The sequence below is a fragment of the Dromaius novaehollandiae genome, chromosome 1 (assembly GCF_036370855.1).
Source record: "Dromaius novaehollandiae isolate bDroNov1 chromosome 1, bDroNov1.hap1, whole genome shotgun sequence".
NCBI classification, from domain to species: domain Eukaryota; kingdom Metazoa; phylum Chordata; class Aves; order Casuariiformes; family Dromaiidae; genus Dromaius; species Dromaius novaehollandiae.
The window spans coordinates 31,531,473-31,555,611 of record NC_088098.1 but is presented as its reverse complement, the minus strand read 5'-3'; the positions used below and the strand labels follow the sequence as shown (position 1 = coordinate 31,555,611).

The window sequence follows — 24,139 nt, the reverse complement described above, 5'->3', positions numbered from 1 at the left end:
ACCACGTGACGCGGGAGGGGGTGTGGCCAGGCAGCGCCAGGGCCGCCGTTCCGCGAGCCGGAAGGCGCAGCGCGGTCGGGCCGAACTGGGGCAGCGTGGGCGCATGCGCTGTCTGTCCCTGTCGCCGCGGGGCCGCCGGGGCGCTGGGGCGATCGCGCCGCTCGCCCGCGGGGCCGCGGTGCATCCTGGAAGGCGGCCGGGCCGCGCGGCGCGGGGGGCCGGCGGCGGCGGCAGGAGGCGGCGGGACGCGGCGCAGGTGGGGCCAGGCGCGGCGGGACGGAGCGGGGCAGCGAGGGGGCCGCCGCCCGCGGCGGGGGGCCGTACCGCAGCCTGCTTCGGGCGGGCCTCCGCGGCGGTGATACCGCGGTTGGGGGTGGGTATCGCGATACCCGGGAGCATCGCGGTGCCCCGACATGGCGGGGAAGCGGGGCGGTTTTTCTATGTGCCCCCACACGCGCGGGCCGGGGCCGGGGCTGCGCGCGTCCCGTCCGCCGAGTGGCGGCCGCCCCCTGCCTTGTGTTTACGCTGTTGCGCAGCTCCCGGGTGTTTCCCGAGCTGCTGCCTGACACCCGCCACACGCGCGGGAGGGAGAGCGGTGAAAGCGTAAGTGGTTAATGAAGGACCTCTCGGTGCGTCCACCCCGCGGATGTCTTGATTAAGCCCTCGTGTAACTGCTGAGCAGTTGAGAGGCCGACTCCGAAATTCAGATAAACTCGCTTTTCTTCTTGGGCTTCTGTTTTGAAGCCTCGTGCTTTCTGAGGCGCAGAACTGCTGAATGGCACGGTCAGCCTCAGGGCTGAGGTAAATCTCATTATTGATAGGTGCCTACAGTATAGTACAGGCGTAGTATGCGGAAGCCACAAGTTCACCTACTTTGATGGTTATCAGCAAAGTCAGCTTGGGATCATCAGGTGACTCCTTCAGTGTACTCCTTGCTGGAGTTGCTGGGACAAGGCAGCCCTAGGCTTCTAGGGAAAGATTTTAAGAAAAGAAAGGGGGGGACAACACTGAGAGTGAAACAAAGCTACCTTAAACAGTATATAACATCTGTGCTGTAAAGGGATCTGCTGCCAACTTTTGGATTAAGATCATCACCAGGCTATGTGCAGGATGTGGCGAACGATGTTTGGCGAGTGGATGACAACAGCCTGCTTAAATTATACATTTCTGCGAAATGATTTAGCATCCAAGAAAATAACGCAACTTAATATCGGATTGTTGACTTCAACACTAAAAATAAGACAACAAAATTCATGGAGATTTATAAATATTAGTAATTATTAAACAATATTCTAGGGACTTGAAAGGCTGCAGGTGTGTGGAAGGAGCGTGTTCAAGGAATACTGGAGTTATAATTCACCTGACTTCATAGTAAAACTCCTCATGCATTTACTCTCTCCTGTGCTAAAATGTAAATACGTGCATATTTGAGCATGCTTTGTAGGTGCAGAAAATGATTTTGGGGATTGATTTGTCAGATGTCTTGTTTCTATTAAGATACAAGGCAGCATGTATATTTTAGTCTCTTTTATAGTTGAAAATTAAATGTTAATGTATTAAAGTTATTTTCTTCCTTCTGTGATCTGGGAAACACTATAGAAATTTCTTTAAATTGCGATCACCTTGTTCAGGATTATCACTAACTTCATTAGGTCCTATAGCTTGCACTTAAGTATGAAAGCATGACTTATTGTTTATTCTGATGTATTTTATTTTATCTATCTGAATACTATGGCTTCACTTCATGTTTTCAAAGACATTTAACGTGCGTTTCTTCTTGGTGTCTTACTGTTTAATGCTTTTTACTTACACAGTTGGGAATCCTGTCATGCATGTAAAATAAGTCAGTTTTTTTCAATTTGAAAAGTATAGCTTCCTTCAGTTACATACTTATAGTTCTCACTAGAGAGTTTTTCCTTGAAATTTGGCAGATTACAATGACTGCACCAAATAAAGCGTTGGAGCTACAACTGCAAATGAAGCAAAATGCCGAAGAGCTGCAGGATTTCATGAGAGAATTGGAGAGCTGGGAAAAAGATATTAAGCAGGTGGATTCTGAACTACGGAAACAGAGTGGTGTCGTGGAAGAGGTAAAATCACCAGTCCAGTGTGAATATTAACGCAGCTATTCATGATACTGTTTTTAATAGTTGCTTTCTTCTTTGTTTGTTTGTTTGTTTTTCCCCTCATATAATGGTGTAGAATGATGTAGATGTAGAAAGATACTCATTTTGTAGGTGTTTTATTTGAGACAACCCAGTCTACTTCAGCAAAATTACATGTGTTGACTTAAAATATCTGCATAGGTGGTATGAACTAACCGAGCTGATTGGTTGCTTTTGATCAAGGATTCTTCCATAACTGCTTCACCAACAGAGCTGTGGCACAGTAGCTTCTTGAGCTGATGAATGCTTGAGGCCAATAAATTTTTAACCAGCTCCAGGTAGATCTAGGAGAGTACTTCTGTCTGCAGCCTCAGTGTTGCTGGTGATGTTCTTCAGTGAATTGTTTTCTAAAACTTAACTTTTTACCATACATGTAATGTGTACTATTACTGTGTGTTGAAAGATTTATGCTTGTTGTCCTTACTGGTTTTATAGAATTCAGAACAGCTTGCTTGTTGGGTTTCTAAAATAAAACCAGCCAATAGATGTAGATACTTAGTGTATGCCTTTGTTCTCTATATTTAAGGCTGTCAAAATCAACATAATGAATTTTAACTTGTTCATTTTACAACAACTAACCTGGTTTATGCAGGAAAAAATATTTTTCTGTGTAAGCATTTGAAAACTTGAAGTGGTCAAACATCTTCAGCAACAAAGAATTGTTTTCAGCTTATAAGAGTAGTGATACCTCTTTTAATCAGTCTTCTCCAAAATAAATGGCTTTCATGCTTCTGTTTTATAATAAATTACTTATTTCAATTTAGAATTTACCACCAATTCGAAATGAGGCTTTTAAGAAAAAGAAAAAAAGCAAAACTAAAGTCCCCTCTAAGACAACCACTGAGGAAAACAAGAAAAACAAAATCAAGTCCTACGATTATGAAGCATGGGGAAAACTAGATGTGGTGAGTCAGAATATCTGCTTGTTATCTTTGTTGTTGTGTCTCCAGTTGATTTTATTTTAAATCAGATTTTGTTGTATTGCTGAGAGTTCAGTTTAGAAATCAGTATCTTATTGTGCTGGATACTGTGTAAACATAGAAAATAGCTTTTTCTCAAAAGGATTGCGTGTTAAAATTTTTGAAAAGTTGAGAAATACTGCCTGCCTGGTTTAACAATAAGTCTATTAAAAGGTCATAATTCTAGTAGAATATAAGACTGAACACAGTATTAGAAGATACATCGCTTTTTTGCAGAATTTTTCTCAACGAGGACTTTAAGCAGTGGAGATTTTTAAAGAAGCACTACTTATTCTCCTAAAGTCCTACTTCATTTATTTTATGTTGTTAAATTACAATGAAAATAAAAGTTTATTTTTCTAATTTCAGGATAAAATACTTGAAGAACTTGATAAAGAAGATAGTACTCATGATTCTATATCTCCAGAATCAGACTCTGAAGAAGATGGAATTCGTATAGATGCAGAAAAGGCTCTTGCAGAGAAAGAAAAGGTTATTACATTAGAAATGTTCCTTGTTTACAAAGTAAAACTTAAACAAATACGCATTTATAATTTAAAAAAATTGTCAACTGAGACTGCGCTTTTGATGGGAATGTGCCTGTTCTTCAGATTCTTTGTCTGTTTTACTGCCTTTATTCCAATGTATAAAGTTCTTGACACAGTTTGTGTTCTCATCACACATTTCGGCAAAGCCGATTAGACTGTGCTTAATGTACACTTATGATAATCAGTACGTTTTTTCTTTAAAAAGTTGGATTGCTATATAGAATTGCCTTATTGATCAAATCAGCGTTTACCTGAACTCAAGGTCATAATGTGCAAAACTAAATCCCGAAGGATTTAAATTGGTCCCTTTGTGAGCCCTGTACCTTTGGGAATGATGAACAAAGTGGTATGTCTCCCCTACTTTGGTAATGGCAAGTTGGTACCACTTCAGTTTTATGCTATTTTGCAAAGAGAATGCAGCAATCCCTCTCTCATGCTTCCCCTTCTTAGTGTACATAGTGAGGATTTCCTGAGATCCAAAATAAAAGAATTATTCCATTCAACAAGATCTTCAGCAGACTCTGCCTTTGGGCAAGGTTCTGAATTTACAAAACCACTCTTCTCCCACTGAATTTCAGAGGAAGATATAATGGCTGCCAGTTGTCTAGACAACTTTTAAGACGTGTGGCAAACAGTCTGCCAACTCTACAAAATATTATGGGGGAAAATGCATAAATTCTGGTCTTTAGGTTTTGTAGGTATCCAGGATACCTATTAGACATGCCATGCCCCCTATGAAAAATCTGTTAGAACTCATTAAGGGCATACAGTGATCTCTATTTCAACAGCATTTGTTTATGAGAAAAATCAAGAATTTCTGTAAGGTTTCCAGAACGTGTTATTTGTCATGCATGACAGATTCAAGTAGCAGGGACATTTGGTCAAACCATGATAACAACTTAAGTCCTAATAATTCTGTATTTAGAGTTCCAGTAGGAATTTATTGCTTTCTACCTGTTAGGCACTTTCTTCTATATATCTATTTGCCTAAGACAAAATTATCCTAAATTCAAATAGAAGTGTCTTTTAGCAGTACTAAGAGTAATTACCAAACAGCTGGCGCTACTTCATCTAGGAAAAAAAGAAATCTTGATGTAACAATACTTCCGTGATGCAGTTGGGTTTTTTGGTTGTTACTGGCTTTTTTTCTTGGAAAAAGATTTCCTGACAGGTAAAAACCTCACCTATTCTGTGTTAAGGCCTTTAGGTTTCTAGGCTCATCAAGAATTCCACTTATGAGCAAGTTTCTTCTTCACAGTCCTAGAACCTGCTTATTATCCCATTGTAATATTAGAAGGTTCTGTCAATCCTGTTATGTACTGAATGTTTGATATGTTTCTGATACCACTGTGACAAAAGGAGTCTTTTCATGACTTTTCCCAAAGAGTTAGTAACCATGAGGGGATCTGACATTTGTATTAGGTGGAATGAATAGTTTGAGCATTAGTTCATCTGTGAGCTATATCATTATGTGAGATAGTCTGTTTAACTAGGTTTGTTGTATAGAAGCTTCTCTGGTTCTCAAACTTTATTTTACAAACAAACACTTAACATTATATGTCAGTCCATACTTTCCTTCAGTGTAGTTTCTTAGTTTTTTAGTTGTCTGTGTGGGTGACATTATCTGCTTTCTTTTCCTGTTGCAGTGGAGTTCCCTACTGTGTTTCCGTCATTCTGTATTGAGAAGAAATTGAGGTGTCTTTGATCTTTATCACCTCAACTACACTGAAAGAGATGAGGGCACTTTAGGTATAAGTTGTGTCCCAGAGGTAGCCAAAAAAAAAGGATCTCATACAGTGGCAGTATGCCTGTTTTGAAGTGAAATCCATGTAGAAAGCTGTTATTTTAGGTGAATAACTGTTCTTTTTCTCCACTTTGTTTTCAACTAGAATATATATTTTCCCTGAATGTTACTGGTTTTAACAACGAGAAGAAGATAGATGCTTGATTTCTGTGTGTGTATTTATATATTTGTATATTTATTTATTTGTATTTAGTCTCTTTTTTCCCTTGTTAAAGCTTTCAGGTTATTAAGATTGTTGTCCCTTGATCTGTGATGCAGATAGGAAAAATTGAAGGAGAGACTAGAACATTTACCTTGGGAAGCAAACATGCTGAATCTAATTGCTAAAAACTGAAAAATTTCAGTAATTCTGCATGGCTATTTGAGCAGCTATGTATGCATGTATTCTAGATTTGCAAAAATGACCTACAGTTCCTGAAAGATCCTGAAAATAAGTGTAGAATAAGTCCTTTTTATTGCATAAATGGTGAAAAATATTTAATATGGGGTGTTTATAGTGTTTAAGTTGAAAGAAATGTTTCAAGGTAAAGTAATACTTGATGAGAGATGTTAAACAAAAAACATTTGAGCATTCTAAAATGCAAGGCTTTGGATTGTTTTTTCCACTAAAATCTAGTAACATATTTGTCAGTATATACTAATTTACTAAAGTGAATTTACTAATTTACTAATTTACTAATACTTCTTGTATTTGCAGGGTAATAAATACTTTAAACAAGGAAATTTTGATGAAGCAATAAAATGCTATACTAGAGGGATGCATTCTGATCCATACAATCCAGTATTGCCCACAAACAGAGCATCTGCATTTTACAGAATGAAAAAGTAAGATTTATATATTTTTTTTTTATTTGAAATACAACCTTGCTTCAGATTTTTTGTTTGTTTTTATGTCTTGATTATATTATTAATCATGCTGTAATATGCAGGTCTATGTAGGACTGCAGTCACAGTGTGCTTTGCAGTTTCAAAGTAAAATGGGGATTGCCAGGATAAGGAATCTGATAGTCTCTCATCTTTTTTTTCTCTGTACTTTCATGCTAGAAGTTTAATATCTGTATTACAGCATAAGAAACTTAGAAAAAACAGAGAAAGTTCACTAATTTGCCCTTCAGGTTCTTTAAGCACTGTTTCTCAGGCTTTAATTTGTTGGAGGAGAAGAAAAGGGTACGGTGGAGTTGGTTAAGTGTAAGTTGATTAAATTGTGGAGTATGTAAGACTTCCAGTTTGGAGAAAACCTGTAAAACTTCAGAGTAAGCTAGCTTGCTGAGGTTTTGGGTTTGTTCAAATTGTGTTCAAACTAACTCATTCACATTATTGATAGGTTTTCTGTTGCAGAATCTGACTGCAATTTAGCGCTTGCTCTAGATAAAAATTACACAAAGGCTTATGCCAGGAGAGGGGCTGCTCGCTTTGCTTTGAAAAATCTTCAAGGAGCCAAAGAAGGTGGGTCTTTTTTTTTTTTTTTTTTTAATGCATTCCTTATAGTACATGCAATCTGTTCATATATCTACTTGATTAAAGCTGCTGTGATTTGCTTATTTGGTGTAGGAATTTAATTTCCATTTTCTATAAACAGAGAAATAAAATACCAGATGTCATGTTTCTGGTAAGGTAAAATTCAAGTAGAGTGTCCAGATGATTACTGTAGCTCTAGACAGGTCTGGAATAGTTCAGCTTTAAATGTCTTGGAATAATATGTTCTTTGTAATGTCTCCAGTCCTTTATGAACTACACGAAACAGTTATTTCAAAGGATGCCTGTATTTTATGTTCTGTTACCTAGCCTGTAATTCCCACCTGAAACATTGTTTTCTGATCTTCTGATAGATTATGAAAAAGTTTTAGAGCTGGATGCAAACAACTTTGATGCAAAAAATGAACTGAAGAAAATTTATCAGGTAATAAGAGTAATGGTTGCTAACATAGGTTAATACACAGTATTCAATTCATATCTGTATCAGCTTATAACAAAAATGGAATTCAACAACATCTCTTGAGATTTTTCTGGCATTTGAAGTTTACTGCTGTCAAGGTCTGTAATTTCTTTTAGATTAACTGGCATGTATGCATACCTTGGTATAATGGTAGATTTGCAGACTAAGATCAGATGTGCGCACCAAACTCTGACACCCTCGCCCTGCCCCCGGTCTTTTTTTTCCCCTCAAATGTTTTTTCTACCTCCCATATTGTTTTTTCTGGTCACGCTTAGCATTTTGGTACAAACTGCAGGGTATCACTGCATGTGTGAGAACCTATGTATTCTCTTGGCCACAGAGTAATGCTGACTGCTAGCATGCTTGTAGTCCCACTGATTGCTATGGTATGCCAAGCCAAAATGTGGTTTAACCCTAGCAGTACATCATAACCTGTTGCAAGTCTGATCCCTTTTTGTGACCACAAGAGAATGCTGATTATGATGACTTTAGTAGAGCATGAGCTCAACTAGCATTAACGTGTGAACATGTTTATACCTCTTCAACTGTCACTTTGAAAGGCTTGAGAAAAGTTTATTTCAAAATGAAGACCCAAAAGCTCTAATAACTGAGTAAGTAATTTTTTTGTGAAGTGGAACATATAGGCAGTTCCATGGATCATTTTGCATTGTGCTTCAGAAATTATGTACCTTTTCTTTATTATGTGCTCTTCTGATTCACAGTCCTTCATAGAAATATATTTTTAAGGACAGCTAGAATGATCTCTTCAGTTTGCACTCAAATTATAACAAAAGCACTTCTATTTAAAATGGTTGGGAGATTTTTACATCTTAAAAGTTTAGAATTTGTATGTTCTGAAAATGTATCGAAGTGAGGGAAATGCATGTTGAGAAACGGTATCTTTTGCAGGCTTTGTCATCAAAAGAAAGTTCAGAACAGAAAGAGACTGAAGATGCAGTCAAACCTGAATTATCAGATGGAGAGAAGAGGCACATTGAAGAGCAGCAGCTCAAGCAAAAGGCTGTTATGGAAAAAGATCTGGTAAGTCATGGCTTTCAGGTGGGTGGGAGAACTAACGCAGGAAACTGTTGTATTGTGCTATTGGCTATGCAAATATATAAATTGAACTTGATACTTCCCTGAACTTCATAAACAGAGCATACTTGATATGCCCTTAATTCATTCCACTTCCTAAGTTCCCATTTTTTGAGTTTCTTCTGTTTAGAATCTTCTGGAACAAAATTATGCAAGGTAGCTTTTACAGCAGAATTTGTACACAGTAAATTTCACATAGATGGTACGCTAAGTGAAACAAGAACTGTATTTTATGAAGATCCTATTTTTTCAGTATTATGTGCATTTTGACCCCTGCTTGTCATGGTAGAGTTGTAGACTATGTTTTACAATTTCAAGCCTCTGATTAGACAGTAAAAAGTAGCTATGAAGAAAGAACTTCAGAAAGTGCAGGCAATAGTGACAATAAAAATGTATTTCTGGATACATTGCTTTGACTCACAGTTGGCTTGTTTTTTATTTTTCTTTTTCCCCTCTCGCCTTTTCCAATTTAGAAATAACATTATGAGCTAAACCTGATTTTCTTACTGTTCTCTTATGTAGCTATTTATAACTTCTGACTTTTTATCAATATGCATTTTTTCCATACCGTCTGTAAGAGGTAATTAGTAGGAAAAGAATTAAAGCATACATTAGGCAATGTGAACAAAGTTTTGAAAAGGCCACAGAAGAGGAATTTTACTGTAATGCAGTAGCTCAGTGGCAGCAAGGCTACATCAATGTAGGTGTGTGCCTGGCGACATGGATCCTGTTGTGTCTGAATTGTGGCCTTCGCTTTTTTGTCAACAAGGAGAGAGTGGTAGAAGAACAGATAAGAGATACAGCTTTATAAACAAAATTTTAGTGCTATGTAAGTGTAATATAAGTTTAGTCTCTTGTAAACAAAGTAGAAAAAATAATGTAATGTATCTGTATGGAGCACTAAATGAAAAATGACATCAACATTTTGGCCCAGGTAATTTTTGAGGGTAACTCTTTTGTGGATGAAGTGAAGTAAAGAAGGCTTTGTATAGAGTAGAGAGGGAAATTATAAAGGTTAATTTGTGCAGCTGGTGTTTAAATTGGAAAGGTCTGACAAGTAGGCTGTGTATGAGAATTAGGCAAGGGAAGCTGAAACAAGTGGAAAGGTACATTTCTGTTAAAATGATGAAAACAAGTTAAAATTACTTGTGTGTATATAAAGAAAAAATGCATCTTTGTGTTAGAGACTTGCAAAAGAGCAGAGTTAGGAAACTCAAAGCCAAAATGTATGGTCAGAAAGGACGGACTTCAAAAAGGATGCAGTCAGGGTCAGTAAGTCCTTTAGTGTCCTGGTTAGGAGTTGCTCTTCACAGTGGGAGAGTAAAGGCAGTGTTATGGGAGATGTAGATTGAAGAAAAGGAGGTGAAACAGTTACAATAGAAAAGGATAGCAGAAGGGAGCTGAAAATGAAGAAAAGTGGGTTTATACTGATAATTGCCCCTACATACCAGGAATAAAACACTTGAAAAACTGTAAAAAAAAAAATTGATAGATGAGCATGTTGATAGATGAGCATTTTGATACTAAGTTGATTTGTTAAGAATTGGTAGGAGTATTTATGTATATAGAAAGAGCTGTTGCAAATATATCCCTTTGTTGTTTGCCCAATAAGAAAAAATGTGCATTAGAAAATGCATTAGAATCATTACTCTCCTTTCTGCAAGTGTCTTATGATCTCTCACAATGGGAGGAAGCAGGGAGCACCTCACTGGTGTGTCCTGTTCTCCCAATGCCGTACATGTAAGAAGGCAGAATGTCAGCAACTGTTTGTCATCTGTTTGGGGGGGGGCGCATTGTTTGTTTATTTTTTAAAGCAAATTCTGCCTTTAGCTAGCTGAGTTTTTTCCTGCAGGGGTTGCAGGCAAGCATGAGGCTTTGCTCTTTACTTCCTAGATTTAGTGAGTGATGCATTTCAATGCAGTAAATAGGGGGGGGAATATATATATAGACAGGTATTTTTTGAAGTAGTTCAAATTCTTCAGATTAGTCTTACTTGAATTTTGCAGTTGCTTAAAAAGCAAGGACTTCAAGGAGGAAGGGAAAGATCAGTGAATTCATAAAGCATTTTGTGACCAGATAACATTTCAAAATGGTATTATTTAAAATTTTGTCCATAGAATACTAAGGGTTTGTTTGGTCCTTTCCTTTGGTTTACACCTGTGTGGGTTTTTTTTGGGGGTGGGGAGAGGGGGCTAGAATTGCTTGTGTTGCTCTTAACTGTGGCTACAGAGTGGCTTATACTACGCCTGGGAAGGGAAGAAAAAATCATAACTATAGACTTATAAGTCTGCTCTTAAAAATTCTTGATACATACATTATTTATCCGTGAAGTACTAGAACAAATAAGAACTCAGCTTTTTGTGGTCTACCTTCAAAGGAGCATAGATATGAAGAAATATGCCATATATGGGTGGTGTTCACAATCGCTGTTGTTCACAGTGATCTTGCCTACTAACAAGATGAGAAAAGCTAATTGCACTAGATCTTTTTCTTTTTTTTTTTCTCTCTAACATAAATGTAACAGGGTAACGCTTACTTCAAAGAAGGGAAGTATGAAGCTGCAATAGAATGCTATACACGTGGTATAGCAGCAGATGGCACCAATGCACTTCTGCCAGCTAACAGAGCTATGGCCTATCTAAAGATTCAGAAGTAAGTAGTATTGCATGTACAAGACTGTTTTCTTTCCTTGCTGTGAATTAGAAGCAAAAATAATCCATTGAGTTTTCACTGAAGTTCAGTTACTGTTGCTCATCCTAATTCTTAGAGTTAGAATTCGGTAGAGAGAGAAATATAATGAAAGAAATAAGGGGAAGAAGTGTGTGTAATCTTGCAGTGTATGTCTTAGGAAAAAAAATCTAAAGAATAAAATAGCAATGGTCTGAAATTATAGTGAAACCTAAATAACTTTCCTAAAGTTTGATTTTTTTATTTTTTTTTTCACATTCTTCTGTGTGACGTTCTAGTTTCTCAAAGGGCCTGCCTAAAGCTATATATTTTTGACAGCTATAAAAACCAGTCAACTACTGAATATTATACTGTATAAAGAAATAGATAACTTCTGACTTCAAAGAGGCTGGCTAGGAGCTTTCTTTGAAAATAGACATCTTTTAAAATATTTTTTCTTTAATTCCAGTGTGTACCTATAGTTTGCTCATTTTCAGTTAGGCTTTACGCAAATAAGCCAGTAGAAGTAGGAAATGTGCTACGTGAGAGAGATTCCACATGACTGTTTTTGAAATCTCTGAATTCTTCTGTTTCAACTACCTGCGGGTAGTTGAAGTTACAGATTTAAACTGGCAAAATGGGAAGCAGGAAGCTGAACACTATGTTTGTCATCTGTTCTAACATGTTCTAACATGGGTATCTGTAGAGACCATACATTCATCTCAAATTCTAAGATTATAAAATATGTTGCACAGGTAGTATTTTTGTATCACAACACTTATAACTTAGTATCGAAGCAATAAAAGAATGTCATAATGCAAGTACTGTTGTCTGAAAAACAGGGAATCAGAGGAAGTTGTAATTTAATTGAATGACCAAGCAAGAAAATTGATTCTGTAAGATAAATCAGTGTATCATTGGTCTTTACACTTCAAAGAGAACACAAATATAAAATGCACCAGAAGCTCATTGGTATTCTTACAAATCTCCAGAACTGATGAGAGCTGCAAAAATGCTTAGTCTGTAAATTTATTAATAGAATGAAGGATGAGAGAAGAGAAATGAAAGAAGATACTTTATGTACATAGGAGAATCATGATCAAATATAACTGGAATGAGGAAATTTGATCCTGCACTGAAAACAAATGACATTAATGCAAAGATATGCTGAATTTGACTGTAACTATTTCAGAATGGGAAGTCAAAGAAATGCAGACCTAGAGAAATTATTTTTGCATATGCTTGGTTTTCCTTTCTTGTATTCTTTTGTTTGTTTGTAACGGTAGTTCTAGTTTTCAAAAGTACAAAGCTGTGATGCTTACTTTCATTTTAAGGTTGTTTAATGTTTAGAGTGGATTCGGCTCTGACAGGCTTTAAGGACGTTTATTTTCTCAGAGGAAGTGAATTTCTGTGACATGTTACCAAAAGAGGCAGCAGCGTGTTGTGACATACCAAATGATTTGTCTGAAATTCGGGGAGTTGAGGAATTGTAACGTATGTTCCTCCTCCATATAGTCAAATGTCTGGTAAAAGGTCTTGGAAGACTTTAGAAGTAGCGTATTGCCAGAATTAAAGCTGAAACCTATAATTAGGCACTTTGACCTAAATCAAACTGCTTTATATTAGCATTAGTCATCAGAAAGCTCAAGATGGTTGAACACTTTAAGTCCTGGGTCATCTGTTTTTAACTCATATTTTAAATGTTTTGGGTAGAACTGTCTTTTCAATTGAAAATGCTTCTTTTGAAAGTGCTTATTAATTTTGTACTACTCTTCTGCTGAGATATGAAGAGGCTGAAGATGACTGTACACAAGCTCTGCTGTTAGATCCCTCCTATTCTAAAGCTTTTGCTAGAAGAGGGGCTGCCAGAGTTGCTCTTGGAAAGCTAGAAGAAGCTATGCAAGGTAAGACTGAATTAGCATTAGTGGGTGCATAAGAGGTGAGTAGAAGGAGGCCCTTTTGTTACCTTCTAATAGCGATTAAATCAGTTGCTGACTAATTGAGGTTGTTAGTGCAAAACTTAAGAATGGGTGGAGGTTTGGGGTTTTTTTGTTTTTTTTGTTTTGTTTTTTGGGTAATAGAATATGTATAGAACCTTTGTGTTGCTATCTACATGATAGGAAGACAGTTTTGTGTGTAATAATATGTGAGTAACAGATTGTCAAAATCATGCAACTTACTCGTCGAAATTATTAATTAGTGTTTATGCTAATTCAGTGTTAGTATTACGTATAAAAGAAACTTACGTATGCTGGAGGTGTGGAAACACACAGGCTAGGCATTGAAACAAACCTTAATTCTTGTCTAAAATTATGTATGATAATCATTTCATGATTAAGGACTGATTTATTGCAGACTAAATTAAAAAACAAGCAAAAGAAGTAAAGAATGTTTTACTTGATTTTGCTCTGCGTATCTGCTCTCTTTTTTTGCTCTTGCTGTAAGGCAAAGTCAGGCTTAGTTGGGTGTCCTGTGTTAGTTCGTCAAAAATGTAGAATTCCATACAAACTTGAGTATATTTGGTGACTACTTTTCTGTTGCTTATAATAAGTAGTAAGAAATCTTTTGAAAAATGTGTTTAAAATTAGATGGCAATATAAGCATTGGGATGACTTACCTGCCATAAATTATTTTAGAGCTATGAAAGGACAATGGGAGGTTTAAAGAATTTGCCAGTAGTTCTTAACATCAGTTGAAATTTATACAGTTTTCATATGTTAATTTTTCATTCAGATTTTGAAGCTGTTCTGAAGCTGGAACCTGGCAATAAACAAGCAATAAGTGAACTTGCTAAAATAAGGAATGTACGTATACTTGTGATTATTTCGTTTTTTTAAGCTTATATTAACAGAATGTTTCATTCTCTAGTATGTAAATTTTAATGCATATTATAACCATTCCTGAAATTTTTGATTTTCTGAATAACTATCTTTTCTTTTTTTAAGGAATTATCTGAGAAAGAGCGGTGGACTCATCAAGAATATCCTGAAGTACTGGTAAAAGAAACAGAAATACAGAATATAGTGAAAGTCATTGATAAACCATTACACCTGAGATCAACAGTAAGTAGTTTCCTTTTGTGATTGAATCTGTGGAATGATGGAAAAAGTAGAGCTTAAAGTTAAAATCCACTTCTTGCTTATTTGTGTGACTGCCTCCTGATAGGTATGCCTTATGTGTGAAAACCCAGGGTTTAGAGATTTACCTTTGCAGCGTTTTTCAAGATTGTAATTTCTGCATTTCCATGTGTGTGTAACAGTGAATACAGTAGTGATGGTGTAAACATTCAGCTTTCATCACTGCTCAGGAAACAGGGTATATGCTTATGCCAATAATATGAAATGGAGAGGCGATACCACAACCCTCTATTGGGTCCACACTGACAGAGAAGATGAGAGTAAAGAGGAGGCAGCTGATTGCAGACTTGAGGAAGCTCTGAATAAACTCCCTTTCTGCTCTGCTAGGTTTCTCTAGTAGATTTAGCGGTAAAAAGACATGTTGCCTGTCCTTATTCTCGTATTCTGGTGTCACCCAAATTAACTGCACTTACCTTGATCCTGTGTTTTCATCCACATAATGTGTAGATTAGCTGGCCAATGGTTCACGGGAAGTGTTATTTTAGGAGTGTGAATTATCTGTGGTACTGGTCAAATTAATGAGTTAGAAGAAAGTATGCAATGTATTAAGCAGGATCAGCTTTCTTTATGCATTAGGCTGCTCCTTTTAGTACATTTACTAGTATTTTTTATATTTACAGAACTTGCTTCTGAATGTACAAAGTGTTCACACTCTGTGTAGAATACTCTAGTGTTCTGCTCTTAATAACTTCTGTAATTTTATTTAGCTCTGTTAATTATATGCTTCAAATAGATAGTTTAGTAGAAAAGGTGTGATTATTTTAATACTTATTTTTTCAAACATATTACGTGCTAGATGAAATATCTTTTAAAACCTGAATGAATTTGTTGTGAAGTAGCTGAAATACTATAGAAAATTGAATTCAGTTTTTCAGTTTGACCGTTAAATTAATTGGAGATACTAGGCTGCTGTTTTAGTGTAATTCTGTTAAGGTTGGGCAAGTGTTAGACTAAGCATCTCTACTCTTTTTATTGTCCAAGGATTGCAGAGAGCGCTATGATTTTCTGTCTCTTACCCAGTCTCCCGGTTCTAGTACAATGATGGGATGGGATGTTTTCAAAGCAAGCCATCTGTTGTCTGTCATCACCAGCCCGACAGGGTTTTTGGACCTAGTTTAAAGCAAATTGCAAACTGCTTTGGAGACATATTATGGAACAGTGTTAGCTGGACAGAGAAATCTGCCATATCAAGATATCTAAATTGTTGAATGTGTTTAATTGTGTATATTTGCAGAGCAATATACACTACATTTTATGTTCAGCGAATGGAATTCCCAAGTAAAAAGTGATGAATTGCTTTTCTGACTAAATGATGCCTCCCCTTAAGTACTGTGAAGGTGGTGTTTGGCAGTGTTAAAAATAATAGTGATCATGCAGATATGAAATCTAATAACTGGCAAAAGTGAACAAGCTGAAGCATTTTAGCTGCACAGCATGTCCTTCACTGGTGGAATTAGTTGCCTTGGGGTGTATGTAACTTGGTCAACCAGTAAGACTGAGTTACAAATATTTATCATTTCAAAACTTGAAGTTAGGTATGCAAAATAAAGGTTGTCAGTTCCTATGTTGTTAGATACTTGTTTAGCCAAAATACAAAGACTGATCAGGCCGTTGGTCAAAATACACGTTAGTCCTTGCCCATTCATCTCTTAGGAAAAAACAAAAACTAATGATATTTCATTACTGGAAAAGAGGAATGCAGATTCTGAGATCCTCTAGAGAAGTATACACTGATTTATAAGGGGTGAAGCAAGAAAATGGTCATAGAACACTTCCATAGAATGTGTTGGAGTTTCCTATTTTGGCATCTTTATGCCAAAAAATTTATTTTTTTTAATTCTAATACAAAGCATCTTCCATGTGCATGAACTCAGGTTAACCTGGTTATCGTGGAATTGTTGTTTAGGTTTAAACGCAGCCCATTTTCCAAGGGTTTTTATATATACTGATGTAAAGGCTATGCACATGACATTAGGTATGTGTTCTGTTTAGAAGCCTTTGAGAAGAATAGTCATTGAAGAAATTGATGATGACATAGAAAATGATTTTCCCAGCACTTCTTCTTTAGTCAGTAATTGGGGGAATTCTACAAGTATTGAAACAACTGCAAATCTAAGTGAAGATGATCAGTTAACTACAATGGATATTCCAAAAGCAAAACAATTGAAAATAGAAGAAATCAGTGATGTGCCAACATTACAGTAAGTATAGAAATTCCGGTTCTTTTTTTTGAAAGGTAAATGTAATTGAAATCTTCATTTTTCAGATTTCTATATGTGATGAGTTAGAACATGTTTTGAAAAATTTGGTTTACAAAAGGAAATGTTCAAAAAACCCTAGAATTCTTGCACATCTACCTCTGTGATGACCTAGTGGTTGAAACAAATATGATCAGATGGAAAGCTGTTTAACATGAGTAATTTTGCCCTTACCTTCCAAATATAAAGAAATTTGTATTATTTTCCCATATATCATACTCTCTTCTTTGTGCCCTTTATCTTTCCCATAAGTGATTTTTATCTGAGGTGTTCTAGATTCTTAAGCACAGCTCAAACACATTCTTTGCACACCAGTCCTGTGAGATGAAAGGAATAGAGATGACAGTGTCACTTACTACTCTTTCCTCCACTGAGCAAGTAGCCAGTAACTTCAGGTTTGCTCAGAGTTCCTGAGGGTCTGCTGTGTTACCTAGTCATACCAAAGGTTGGCTGGGTGAGAGCAGGCTGAGATATAGCAGGAGCTGTACTGACTCTTTCCCAACCAAGTGCTGGAACTCTGCCTGTTGTCTGCTTAGGAAAGCTTTGTTTGCACCAGCGTCATCTCATCATGTTAATAGCAGATGCTCTGTGTGATATGCTGATTGATGGCTTTCTGTGAGAATTCCTCCCTCTCACTTCCCTTTCTCAGCTCAAATGGATTTAGTGTGAAGAGTTGAAGACAAAAGTATATTTTATAGCAATTTTATGACTTCTGAAAAATAAATGGACTTAAATGACAAATTATGGGACAACAAATGGCTCCTCTGTAATCAATGTTGAGAACTGTTTGTTCATCTGACATGGTTGTTGTTTCACATTACGAAATTGCAGAAAACCTAGTATCTTTTGCAGCTGTGTATGGTGGAAATTTTTACCATAAAATAAAGTTATTTCCAGAAACAAAGTAGAGACAGGCTGAGTATATTTATTAGTGTTTGCAGATGTGTTCTTAGAAAAGATGAATCAACTATAAGGTTTTTCATAGTTTGAAGGGTTTCATAGTTTGTTTTTAAAATACCTGTTTAGACAAAACTACTATCAACTTTAAAAATTATTGGTTTTTAGATTTCTTCAGGAATCCAAAGTGCTACTGTTTCAGTTAAGTCTGTGCAAGATTCCTTAAGTGTTTCCTGGATTATGAATTTCCAAATCTCTCTGCAGACTTCCCACCAGTGTGAAAGGAATTTCATCAGTCATACATCCATCTTTCACTATGAAAAAGATGATAAAAAATGAAGGCAAAACATCAACTCGATCTGCATCTCCAGTCCCTGTTATTCCTGCAAATTCTTTCCAGCTTGAGTCTGATTTCAGAAAGTTGAAAGAATGTCCAGAAAAAATGTACATGTACTTGAAGGTATGAAACATGTAGTATTAATCCCAACTGATACTGAAGAACAGCACGAATGACTGAAAAGGGTAGCTGCATTTAAGTTGCATGACTTACCAGCGTACACTAGTCTTTCTTTTAACTGCTTGCACATAATATTAAGTAGCTTGATCCACATTTAAATGGTTCTCCTATTTTGTGTGATCTATTTCACTTTCAGTATGGTCTCTGCATAAATCTGTCTTATCTCCCACACATTGGCCCCAGTTCTGTAAATACTTAAATATGTTAGTAGCTATGTTAAATTCTGATTTTTCAGATGAGTACTTCTAGGTTAGTTAGACATGGCAGCATTCTTCTCTCTCTAAGCTGCACACATACTTGAAGCACATCAGTCTACTTAGTGTGTGCTTCTGTTTATAAGTATTTGGTAAAAGATTGTTTTTTGAGAAGTTAACTTAGCAATCCTCTTGCTAACTCCTCCCTCCCTCCCCCCCAACAAAACTAATTTTTATTCAACATAAGCTATGTTCCATGTCAACTAGTATAGCACTGATTTGTTTTTCATTTCTGGTGTCATGCACTTCCAGCATTGCCCAAGCGATCGTAAAGTCATTTCTAATTCTCATGACTCAACTATATTTTTGCCTATAAATAAAATCTTTTTTTTCACTAATTCTTCCAAAGCAAATAGAACCTTCATTTTATCCAAAACTGTTCCAGAAGTCCTTAGATCCAGATTTGTTTAACCAGATACTGAAAATTCTACATGATTTCTACATTGGGTAAGTTCAGTTCCTGCTTTGTTGTGTAGAGGTTTATATTGCTTGTTGCCATTCTGCTCTGCTCTTTCCCATCACCCCATCCCTGGGTTTACCAAACTATTTCCAGCATGTAGCATTACATTAGCAGGACACAATCATTCAAATGATTCAGCTGCTCCTTATTAAAAAATTAAACTTACTTTGAAAAGCTAGATTGGAGCGAAAAGAGTATTAAAAAAAAAAAGCATTTACTGTATGTTGTTGACTTCAGTTCATATAACTAGCATTGGTAACTGATTATTAGATTATATGAAATAATTTGTCTTTTGTTCAGTTTACTGTGTATGCTGTTATCGCATATAGTTGCCTAGTATTAATATTTTAATGAAGAAATAGCTAAGAAATGCCAGTATTTCCACTTTTTTCTGTGCTATGTTAACAGTGATGCATTCTGAATTTTATTTTTAATTACCTGCTAGCATTCTACAGTAAAGCAGGATGTTGTAGCAAATAAATATTGGAGCCAGAAGTTCTTATGAGCAAGGACCTGGCGATAATTCTTGACATGTCTATCTATGCCACCATTTGACTCTTTTTTTTAAGTTGTTTGTTTTGCATGTTAGATGCAATGTGCCACTCCTGAATTACTCCTGTCTTAGAATTTTAGGTTGTTTTATGCAGAAAAGCAAGTGTAAATAAATATTAGGCTTTCCCTCCGTTTCTTTAAAAGCAGTTGTCCATTATGTGTGTGAAACATGACATCCTAAGCATTGTGGACCTACTTTTGGTGGTATGACATATGAAGACTAAGGAGTTGAAATTGTTTGCAGTAAGGTAAAAGATGTTTCTCTTGGAGGTAGACAGGACAGGCTGTTGAAGGAAAATACTATTTATTGTTAGTATTTGTAACACAGACAGTACCTGCTTGCTGTTGCCCAAAAGATTGTAAAATTAAATTGCAGTCTTAAAATTTTCTTTACAGATAAAAACGACAGCAGCTGTAATGTGGTGCTTGTTGCTGAGTTTTCTTTAACCACAGATGATATATTTTTCTTTCTGCTCCCCCCACTCTTCCTTTCCCCCCTCTGCTCTCGCCCCCTCTGCCCCCATCTCTCTCTCCGCACACACACCAAAGTGTAGAAAAATAGCAAACTTACGCCAAGGTATAAGCATTAAATCATATAATAGCTATTCTACGCCTCAACAACAGTCATTTTCCATCTGTGCAGTTTTATTTGTATTTCTTCACTCTTGCTCTGTATTATTAGGAGTGTAATGCTTGCATGCAGGTGTGTAGATGTTTGGCTTTTTGCTTTGTGGGTTGAAGAATGGGAGGAAAGATGAGAAAGGCAGGGAAGGAAGTTCCATTGGTCCTTTAATTTGACATTCCTGAAGTCTTTAATCTTGCTTGCAGCTACTGAAGCTTTCTAATCAACGGTAGTTATTTTTATGTATCTAATAATCTTCCTTAGGAAAGAGGAGCCATCACTCATCCTTGAAATCCTCCAGAGGCTCTCTGAATTAAAAAGATTTGATATGGCAGTAATGTTTATGTCAGGCTCGGAGAAGAAAAGTAAGTAATTCAGTAGCATCTTTTTAAACTTGGATTGTGATACTATAGAATCTAACAAGGGATATGCAAAATGTAGTGCTACTCTTATGAGGGTTGTTATTGTCCTAGAATATGTACGTATCTCTTAGCGGAAGCTAGATGTGCTTTATTTTCGTTGGAGCTCAGTCTTTGTAAATGTGCTACTATTTATTAAATCATCAGTTAAGACAAGTTTACTTATCTGGTTAGAAGCTTTTTGATTTTTTTAGAAGCTAATATGAAAATAAAATTTTATTAAATTTTTAATTGCTTATTAAATGACAAAACTTGAAGATTTAGTTGTAGTTTTCTGTGTTTTTATAAACAATACCACCGTATTTGTCTGATAACATTAGCACTACAGTTTGCAACTAATAATGGATGAATTTATATGATATCTTATGTCAAAGATACATGCTTCTTAAAAGGTGTCAAAATTATGCAGTTCTCACAACTTAAAGCCATTTCTTGTCAATGCTGACTTTACCATTGGCTTCTGGCTTTATTGTTTTACCAATGAATAATTGCCATGTTAGAACACAACTACTGCAATGCATGTTAAGTAAGAGAGTCCATCAAGCAGTTAAGTCAAGTCTGTTGTGTCCCCCCCCCACAGCACCACCACCACTTAATTGCCTCTTTCACAGAGGTACTAAATTGGTTACTTCTAGACATTGGCTCTTTCCAGCTTACCTACAAAACAAATTGCAGCAAAAAAAGTGCAGGTATCTCCAAACCACTCAGCCTGTTTGCCTCCATCCTGTTCTTGAAGCGTCAGTTAGATGAGTTTGCAGTTCAGGTTGACTTTGGCTTGAGTTTCTGGTTCATAAAAGTGTGTGTTTGTCCGTCTCTATTTAGCACACCAAACAGACTATATAACAGTGAGACACTTAAAAGCAAAGATTTCTATGAGACCTGTATACATCTGAGTTTCATTAATAATCATCATGCTTTTATATAACAGAATTTTTAATCTCTTTAGAATAAAATTTCTTGTTTGAAACTTACAGAAGTGCAGATAAGTTCCACCTACAAATATGTTACATGACATTCAAACCATAACTTTATGTAAGTTTTGTCTCTCACCAGCCATTAACTTTTTTCTTTTGCGTTTAATGGTGCAGTGCCAAGATAGTAAACAAAATAAAATCTGTTTATGTTGTCAGGATTATACACCTGTTTAAGAAAATGTTGTTAGCCAGCTCCTGTGTATCAGAACAGAGAGAAGTCATCTTGTTACTTTTGGTTTCATCTTCTCAATGGCAATAATTTATCATATTTCAGCTACATAATCCAACCCTTGCTCTCACTGAGGAAAGAGTTGGACTAATTTACCTTAAGTCTGTGAATCACGAAAATAACAGTTAATGTTGGATTTCTATTTTTACAGTTGCACAAGTATTGTTCAGTCATGTGAACCACATGGGGTTGAAAGATCCTTCTGTTGAAGAATTGGAGAAGAAATACGGAGTTTTCTCCTAGTGAGATTACTGACATTACATATGTAAATTGCTATATTCCCACACTTCCTTATTGTGGAAATCAGCCGAAGAAGTCTATACAGACTGGAATTTTGTTGCTTTTGTATAAGTAATGAAACTCGTACACTTGATTTAGCCACATGGCAAGTGCCTGGAGAGATAATGACCTAATTGTGCAAGTATATTTGCTTTCCAACTCCTGCAACAATACAGATCTACATTGTCTTCAGCAGACTCTGTTGAAAAACTGCTTGAGTGGATTGGCATTCAGGATTGGAACTGTAGACAGAGATCTTTATTAAAAAGGAAAAAATATTTATGAATGTCTTTGGTAAGAATCAAATGATTTACTTGGTGTCCATTACAAATCTGCTTTTTTTATTTTAGAAAATAAACTAAATGTTGAGTTCAAAATACAAAAATTGTCAGGAAGCTTCTTATTAAGGTGCTAAATCATTTTTCTCTAAGGAAACACCACACCAGAACATACAATATGCTAAGCAAATCTGAGGTATGTTGGCCAAAAGATTACAGAATTCCTTTACTTGAGTTTCTCTACTGTTTATCCAAAAGCTGAATTTTGTTATTGACAGCTAGGATGTTCCTGTGAACCTAAACTGTAATTCCAGAATAGAAGGAAGCATAACACTACGAAATTAAAAGGTGGAGGGAAATGAGTGTATTTTGTGTTCTCTGAGCAGTACTTTTAGAATCATCTGATCAAATTTATCCTTTGGGTCAATGGGCCCTAAAGAGGTAAAGCTCTTAAGACTCAGAAAGCTAAGCAGAACGCTTTTCCAGTGTAAAGAAGACAACAAAGGCATGAAATAACCTGGAATTCACAGATGAGAAAAGAAATAATTAGGCAAAGGCATAATAAACTCTTCAAACTGTTCACATGATTAGAAGAAGGAAAGAATAGCACTTACCAACCTTATGTTAAAAAGTAGTATTCTAGTATGGCTTCCAAAAATTTGCTGGCATATACGTCTCTAGACTTGACAGTGTCTTTTTATCCTGTTGGTATTTATCCTGTCAGATTGCTTTCACCCTGATTCAGACTTTGTGCTTTCCTAGTGCTTCTCTTACTATTGAAGCTTTCTGACATTAAGTAACACATTTGTTTTGGTAGTTGTACTCTTTTTCAGAGGACTAGTGGAATAGTTAAAATACTCAAAAAGAATTCAAACTTCCAAGGAGGACTAATGGGAATAGGAGTGAATGTTATCTTCTGTGTAGTTTTTGAAATCTAACTTCAGACTCCCAGCTGTATAATGTTCCAGCTCAGAATACAATCCAAAGCAAAAAATATAACTGAGCTACATCTTCAGCTGGGTCTGAATTTTAATTGACATGAGTGAAGGGCTAGGTCACTAAGGTAGCTTTGAGTTAGGCCTGGAAATAAGGGCTAGGGCAATAACCGGTGTTATTAGGGAAATGGAAGAGCCTTTGTAGAACACTGCTGCTTACCCACAACGTGAACTGTTACTACTAGGTGTGTCTCATGTTACTTGATAACAAACTATTTTTTCCCCCTGTTGTGAAGCACTTCTGATAATGTGTAAGTGATGTTGCTGCAACTAATAGATGTGAATAAAAAGTAGTTACCAAAGTAATTTTATATACCTGTATAGATACAGATATTCTCTAATGGGCTGTTACACTTGTCCTATGAGCTGTTTAGTGGCCCTCGAACACAGATGTACCTGTCTCAGGTTATGCTCACGGAACACTGGGTGTCTTACCAAGAAGCTGTTTCCTGAAGGCTGTTGGTGAAGAGCCGGTGATTGTAATATGGACTCCTAAAAGTAAAAGCACAAGATGATAGCAGCAACATTGAAAACTGTAGGCTGAGAGTCACAACTCCATCCACCCTGCTGTGCTTTTACAGAGAACAAGCTGCTGCCTTCTGGTCCCGCTCTTGCTTTTATGTAGAGTCCGCCTCAGTATTTGTACATGATGAGGAGGGTTGGTTGAAAGGATGCTGTTCCTGCATGTGGAATTTAGTGGTGTGGATGGATGGATGGATCTGGTTAATTTTCCTAATGAATTTAGGCCACCAAGGTTTATCTTGCTCATTGCACTATGCTGTAGCTTATTGCTTATACTTTTGAATGCAATATCTGATAGTAGCCTGTTGGAACAAAGTCTCTGAGATTATTTTTCCGTGCATAAAAGCAATGCAAGATGGGCAACACAACACAAGCATTCAGAGAATGCAAGCTTAATTTGCTCCAGGAGATGGCAGTATTTTTTCCCTTCTAAATTGGAGATTGCTGTATTGCTGAATTGAAAAGCTTAACGAAACATGGAGAAATTTCGTAGATCAAATCAAGAATTCTCTTTTCAGGGGGAGGAGGGGAGGTTTTTTTTTTTGTTTTTGTTTTTTTTGTTTTTTTGTTTT

At 36.5% G+C, this 24,139-nt stretch overlaps 1 protein-coding gene across 2 annotated transcripts; it reads left to right on the top strand.

The window, feature by feature from the left end:
* RPAP3 (RNA polymerase II associated protein 3) lies at positions 1 to 22,058 on the top strand. Of its 2 annotated transcripts, none has more exons than XM_064508295.1 (17): positions 1 to 256; positions 1,932 to 2,090; positions 2,930 to 3,070; positions 3,494 to 3,616; positions 6,174 to 6,301; positions 6,801 to 6,922; positions 7,306 to 7,376; positions 8,322 to 8,453; positions 11,032 to 11,159; positions 12,957 to 13,078; positions 13,908 to 13,978; positions 14,120 to 14,236; positions 16,304 to 16,512; positions 17,731 to 17,926; positions 18,587 to 18,684; positions 20,136 to 20,236; positions 21,645 to 22,058. In XM_064508295.1, the coding sequence occupies exons 1-17, from the start codon at positions 104 to 106 to the stop codon at positions 21,734 to 21,736; spliced, it is 2,163 nt and encodes a 720-aa protein (XP_064364365.1). In that variant the 5' UTR covers positions 1 to 103; the 3' UTR covers positions 21,737 to 22,058. The 2 variants fall into 2 exon arrangements, with proteins under 2 accessions (XP_064364365.1, XP_064364368.1); XM_064508298.1 differs by lacking the exon at positions 1 to 256 and adding an exon at positions 584 to 603.
* The last annotated feature ends 2,081 nt before the right edge of the window (positions 22,059 to 24,139 follow it).

What these genes read in the sequence shown, in the direction of transcription:
- RPAP3 (XM_064508295.1), top strand. Translation starts at nt 104, where the DNA reads ATGCGCTGTCTGTCCCTGTCGCCGCGGGGCCGCCGGGGCGCTGGGGCG. An exon ending in CATTACACCTGAGATCAACA is followed by an intron (nt 14,237 to 16,303) that starts GTAAGTAGTTTC and finishes TGTTCTGTTTAG; the next exon opens with AAGCCTTTGAGAAGAATAGT. An exon ending in AGTGATGTGCCAACATTACA is followed by an intron (nt 16,513 to 17,730) that starts GTAAGTATAGAA and finishes ATCTCTCTGCAG; the next exon opens with ACTTCCCACCAGTGTGAAAG.